General features: G+C 42.9%; 1 protein-coding gene across 16 annotated transcripts in view; it reads right to left on the bottom strand.

Annotated features, from left to right (window-relative positions):
- Positions 1 to 6,737, bottom strand: part of LOC123519651 (nuclear distribution protein nudE-like 1) — a 56,727-nt gene that overhangs the window by 39,086 nt on the left and 10,904 nt on the right. For all 16 annotated transcript variants that reach the window (XR_006679076.1, XR_006679075.1, XR_006679077.1 and 13 more), the window contains exon 2: positions 1 to 51. This exon is cut by the window's left edge and continues 103 nt beyond it. Coding sequence is in view for 13 of the 16 variants with exons in the window: in XM_045281117.1 (XP_045137052.1) it covers positions 1 to 51 (51 nt within the window). In the remaining 3 variants the exon portion in view is untranslated. The remainder of the gene's footprint in view (positions 52 to 6,737) is intronic.

The following is a 6,737-nucleotide window of genomic DNA, read 5'->3' as shown; positions in this document are numbered from 1 at the left end:
TCCCTGCTGCCACTCTGAAACTCCTCCAGCTCCTCACGGGTTTCCTCCAGGCTACACGGCGGCGCAGGAAAGCAGGGCACCGCAGGAGGAGGAGGAAAAGGAAGATGTGGTTAGCTTTGTTGTGGTGGTTGTGTGTGATTGGAGGCTTTGTTTGTTTAAGTGTGTTTGGTGGGTTAAGGTTTAGTGTGTGTGTTTGTGTTTGTGTTTGTGTGTGTGTGTGTGTGTTGCTGTTACTAGTATCTGACATCAACAAAATGCATGAGAGAAAATTAATAATACAACAATAACAACAGTAATAATAATAATAATAATAATAATAATAATAATAATAATAACAACAACAACAAAAAACAAGACCAATAACAACCATATAAAACAACGAAAACAGCAACAACAACCCAAACAGAACCACACCTGAACACCACAAACCTTGCAATAACCACCACCACCACCACCACCACCACCACCACGACTCATCTCCCAATCCCAGCATCATCCACCGCTACAACCTTGCCAGCTTCCCCCTAGTGGCAATGTTTACAAGTCATGCAGGTGTGTGGTGAAGCAACGGGGCTGGTTACTGTGCTAATGGCGAGGGTAAACACGAGGCTCTCCAAATATAAGGATCCTGTTTGAATATTACGTCAGAGAAAAGATAGAGGGATAGAAGGAGTGTTTGAGAAGAGTGACACGAGGTTCCTATTTAAATATTACGTCATTAGGTGAAGGATGGAAGGATAGAAGGAATGTTTTAGAGGGTAAAAGACATGCGGTTCCTAAATATCGTGCACGCTACCAGGAAGGATAGAAGTCTTTGAGAAGGTACGTGAGGGAAAGGATAGAAGAATAGGAGTGTTTTGAATGGTAAAGACACAGGGAAGGATAGAAGGATAGGTAGTTTCAGAAGGGGATTCGTATTTAAATATTACGTCAAGGAAAGGATAGAAGGATAGAAGGAATATTTTGGGGGGTTAAGACATAGGGTTCCTATTTAAATATTTCGTCACTAGGAAGGATAGGATTGTTTATGAAGGTAGAGACAAGGAGTTCCTATTCAAATTTTACGACACTAGGAAGGATAGAAAGATTATAAAAAAAAATCCTACTAATCGGAAAATAATAAAACGAGGATCCTAATCAAATATTACGTCACTAGGAAGGATAAAAGGATGGAAAGATGGAAGGACTCTCAGTGTTTTAGTAAGATAATATTTCACGAGGGTTCTTTTCAAATATTACATCACTGGAAAGAATACGAGAAGGAATGTTTGGGGATGTATAAAGGAAAGTAAGGGAGAGGTGTAGGATGGAAGGATGGGCTAGGAAAGTTTGGAAAAGTGGTGGAATTAGAGGAATGAGAAGGATGGGAGAAGTTTGAGATAAAATAATGAACAGAAAGAATGAAATGAAGGATTATGAAAGAAAAAATGAAGAAAGTTGTGAAATTAAGAATAAAAGGTGGAAAAAGTAATTAAAAGATTGTGAAAGGAGAGAGAGAGAGAGAGAGAGAGAGAGAGAGAGAGAGAGAGAGAGAGAGAGAGAGAGAGAGAGAGAGAGAGAGAGAGCTCCCAAAACAGCACACAGCACTGTTACTGTTACTAGGAAATTAATACCTTCCTCTCTCTACCTGTCTGTGCTCTCTCTCTCGACACACACACACACACACACACAGTCCTTACACTATCTTGTAGGGACGGAGGAGGAGGAAGAGGAGGAGTAATAGATAGCTAGGAGGAGGAGGAGGAGGAGGAGATAGCGGGACGCGTGGAGATAAGGAGAGAGGAAGGAAAGCGTGTCTAAACGGAACTATTGAGAGAGAGAGAGAGAGAGAGAGAGAGAGAGAGAGAGAGAGAGAGAGAGAGAGAGAGAGAGAGAGAGAGAGAGAGAGAGAGAGAGAGAGAGAGAGAGAGAGAGAGAGAAAACACTTGTCTGACGCAAAAAGATAAACGGAGATGAAAAGAAAGACAGATGGCGAAGAAGGGAAGAAGAGAGAGGAGATAAAGAAGGAGAGGAGGAAATGAGGAGATAGGAAGGAGTGATGGAAAGGGAAAACGGGAACAATTGAAGATAACAGAGAGAGAGAGAGAGAGAGAGAGAGAGAGAGAGAGAGAGAGAGAGAGAGAGAGAGAGAGAGAGAGAGAGAGAGAGAGAGAGAGAGAGAGAGAGAGAGAGAGAGAGAGCGCAGCATTCCACAACACCCACTAAATGGATATCCAGTCTATGTGCACCCACGTAATGTACACACACACACACACACACACACACACACACACACACACACACACACACACACACACACAGAGAGAGAGAGAGAGAGAGAGAGAGAGAGAGAGAGAGAGAGAATGTTGAGTCACTAACATATGAATGAGGTCGTGGTAGGATGTGTATGAGTATGTTTGTATACTGCAAGTGTGGAGAGGAGGAGGAGGAGGAGGAGGACGACCAAGTGGATCATCAGCAGCTCGGGTTCCACATGTCTTCTTCTTCTTCTTCTTCTTCCTCCTCCTCCTCCTTTCTATTCTTCCCTACCCACATTCTCTCCCACACACTGCCTCTCCCCCGCATGCTCTCTCTCTCTCTCTCTCAGACACACCACGCATTCTTCCAAGTATTATGGCAGGTGTGTGTATGAGAGAGAGAGAGAGAGAGAGAGAGAGAGAGAGAGAGAGAGAGAGAGAGAGAGAGAGAGAGAGAGAGAGAGAGAGAGAGAGAGAGAGAGAGAGAAGACTCACACAACCTACAAAAAAAAAAAAAAAAAAAAAACTAATATGCAAAAATAAATAATAAAAAGAAGAAAGGAAGAAAAAAAAATAAATAAAAAAATAATGGAGGAAAAAAATGAGGCAAATGGAAGGTAAGGGAAGATTCTAATGACCTCCCCCTTAGGTAACCCCCGAGGACACCTGCCTAAGGGTAATCGGGAGGGGAAGTGGTGGTGGTGGTGACAAAGGAAGGAATCGCCTGAAGGGGTTCGCCATTACTTCAGTAGGGGGAGGAGGAGGTGAAGGGGGGAGATGAGGCTGCTGCACTGTAACCACTAAGGGGGAGGTTGGAGGGGAAGGAAATGGGAGGAGGAGTAGGAGGAGGGGGAAAAGGGGATGGGAGATAAAGGATAATAATGGCGAAGGAACACCCAGAGAGAGAGAGAGAGAGAGGGGGGAAGGGGGAGTGTTTCAAGAAAGGAAGGAATGTCAAAAACAGGAGAGAGAGAGAGAGAGAGAGAGAGAGAGAGAGAGAGAGAGAGAGAGAGAGAGAGAGAGAGAGAGAGAGAGAGAGAGAGAGAGCAGGACAAACATCAGCTGGCAAAGAACCAACAGGGTCTAGCGAGAAAGAGGAGGAGAAAACGAAGAAGAAGAAGAAGAAGAAGAGGAGGAGGAGGAGGAGGAGGAGGAGGAGGAGGAGGAGGAGGAGGAGGAGGAGGAGGAGGAGGAGAAAGCAAATCAATCGAGGATATTGAACTATTGAACTGAATCAAAGCGTCACAATATGGAAATTTAACACACCAATATGAAAAACTAAACAAAAAAACACAACTTGAAAGGATGACGCAATCAATACCACGCTCTCGACGGCACTGGCACTGGCACTGACTCACACACACACACACACACACACACACACACACACACACACACACACACACACAGAGAACGATAGCACTTGCAAAACAAAATCAAAGCAGAGAGAGAGAGAGAGAGAGAGAGAGAGAGAGAGAGAGAGAGAGAGACTAACTCGTGACATTCGCTACAGGAAAGGGGGCGGGGCGGTGGATGGGAGGGCCAGTGCCAAAGGGGTGTGGGAGGGCCAGACCGGGTGCCACGTGTCCTGAACTATGACGTCACAGCTGGCACTCTCCCCTCACCCCCCTTAAGACAGTGCCAGCGCGAATCCGAGTGCTAGTGAGGGGAGAAGAGGGGAGGAGAGGGGAGTCACGGGGAGAAATTAATGTCCTAAGGGGAATTGAAGGAAAGGAAGAGGAAGAGGGGAAAAGAGTGAGTCAGAGGAAGTATGACTCATAAGGGGAAAGGGAAGTGAGGGGAAGAAAGGGAAGTAATGGATGATATACATGTCCTAAGGGAAATTAAAGGGAAATAGGTAAGATTAATGGGTAGTGACGGGGTGTTGGGAGAGGGGAAATGGGGGAAGGGAGGATTAAAGTAAGGGGAAGTGAGGGGAGTTGATGGTATTGTATTGAGGGTGAGGGGAGATGGTATAAAGAGGAAGTGTTTGAAGTGCCAGGATCCTCGCATTCCATACATTATTATCACTATTATCATTATTATTATTATTATTACTATTACTATCACTGGTGAACCCAAAAGCGATAATGGTAATGGCGATGATGAGAACACATTATCAGTATTCTAATGTAACGCTGACTCACACACCAGTAACACACACACACACACACACAAACACACACCGTCACTCACTTATCACACGCAGACAATGAACATAGAACTCACTGATTACTAGGAAAAAAATAAATAAAAAAAAAAAAAACACACACACACACACACGGCCCACATTACGTAAAAAGATAACAGAGACAGACACAGCAAGATAATTTCAACTCACATTATGAACTCTACACCTAACACACCTAACACCACATCTAACTAAACGGCAGCGGCGCGGGGGAGCCGTGGGGGAGGCATTGAAGGCCTTTAAACGTGACTACTGCATGTAAAACTCCCAGGAAGCCAGTAGTAACTTACACTAATGACCATGATTGCATTAAAACGTGTACAGGATTAAAGGGAAGAAGATTATAACATTTATATATAGCAACCGAATAATTAACTTCGATACAGATACTCCCTTATGACCAACACACACATACATACACACAAACACACACACACACTCTCTAACTCTCCCCCTCTCCCCCTTTGAAGTCCAGCGTCCATAAGGCACACGCTATCCCCTCGTGAATAATATATTGAAGAATGCTGTTGTTATGCCCAAGCTGGCGTGTCAGGAGGCGAGCAGGGTGAGAAACAAGGAACATGGAGAGAAGGAAGCACTGTAGGAGAGAAGGAAGATAGACAAAACAGAAAACTGAAGATAAGTAGCTAAAAGTAAATACGATGAAAATAGAATACACTGAAGGATAAAAGAGAATAAATAAGGAATAAGGAATAAGGAGACAAGGAAACACTGTAGGAGAGAAAAGAAAGATAGACAAAACAGAAAACAGAAAACTAAAGATAAGTAGATAAGCAACAAAATATGACGAAAATAGAAAAACATTGAAGGATAAGAGGATAAATATGAGGTCAGGAGGCGAGCAGCGTGAAAAATAAAGATCAAGGAGAGAAGGAAGAAGGAAAAACAAAAACAGACAACTAAAGATAGATAGATGAAACAGCAAAATATGATGAAAATAGAATATATTGAAGGGTAAGAGAATAAATATGAGAGAGAGAGAGAGGAGAAAGAGGAAAGGAAAAGAAAGAAGATTCGAAGGAAGAAATGAAAGGAAATAGGAGAAAGAGAAGAAAGGTAAGGAAGGACATCAGGATAAAAGGAAAGGAAAAAAAAAAAAAAAAAAAGATGAAATGTAAATAAAGGAAAGAGAGAAAGAAGAAGGATGAGACGTAAGTAAAGGAAGGACAGAATGAAGAAAGGAAAGGAAAAAAGAAAGAGAAATGAAAAGAAAAATGAAACGAAGGAGAGGAAAGAAAAAAAGCAGAAAAGGAGAGAAGGAAGAAAAAAGCAGAAAGGAAGGAGAGAAGGAAGAAAAAGCAGAGGGGGTAAAGATGAATAAAAGCAGAAAGGATGGAGAAGAAGAAAAAGCAGAAATGAAGAAGAAAAAGAAAAGAAAAGAAGGGAAGAAGAAAAACAGGAAGGAAGGAAAGAAGGAAGAAGAAAAGCAGAAAGGAAGAAAGAAGAAAGAAGAAGGGAAGAAGAAAAGCAGAAAGGAAGAAGAGAAAGCAGAAAGGAGAGGAGGAACAAGAAAACAAATGAAGGAGAAAAGGAAGGAGGAAGAAAAAAGCAGAAGGGAGGAAGAAAGCAGAAAGGAAAAAAGGCAGAAAGAAGAAAAGGAAGAAAGAGCAAAAAATGAAGAAGGAAAGAAAGAAAACCAGAAAGGACGAAGAAAAGCAGAAAGGAAGGAGAGAAGGAAGAAGAAAAGCAGAAAGGAAGGAGGGAAGGAAGACAAGGAGAAGTTCATATGACCTGACAATCTCCCCTCACTCTCCCCAGACGCCGAGGGGTCACAGAGGGGACACCACGATAACCACATGACATTTAGTTCCCTTGACCTCGACCCCTCTCCCCTCTCCCTTCTCACCCACAACCACCATGACCTCCCCTCCCTCTCTTCCACAACCCCACATTTCCTCCACCGCCACCCACCTCGAGGTACAGAAACCTTGATGTAACTCTCTCTCTCTCTCTCTCTCTTTACAATACTAAAATAAAAGATGCAGGATAGAAAAACCGAACTCTCTCTCTCTCCAATAATGAAAAACGAATAAATAAAAGATAAAGGATAGTAAAGCTGAAGGCTCCTCCTCACCCAATCACACACCCACACACACACACACACACACACACACACACACTTTCTTCTCATCCAATCCCTGTAACTCAAAACCAATATCAATAACAAGATTGTCTATATTTTTCATCACCTTCCGTCTCGTCCGGCGTGTCCTTGAGGGAACGACACTAAAGTAGCAGGATACATAGAAAAAAGAAAACGACGAAAAAGAAACAGCAAAGGACCCAAG

Source organism: Portunus trituberculatus, chromosome 45 (genome assembly GCF_017591435.1).
Source record: "Portunus trituberculatus isolate SZX2019 chromosome 45, ASM1759143v1, whole genome shotgun sequence".
NCBI lineage: Eukaryota > Metazoa > Arthropoda > Malacostraca > Decapoda > Portunidae > Portunus > Portunus trituberculatus.
The sequence above is the reverse complement of the archived record's forward strand: the minus strand, read 5'-3'. Positions and strand labels throughout refer to the sequence as shown.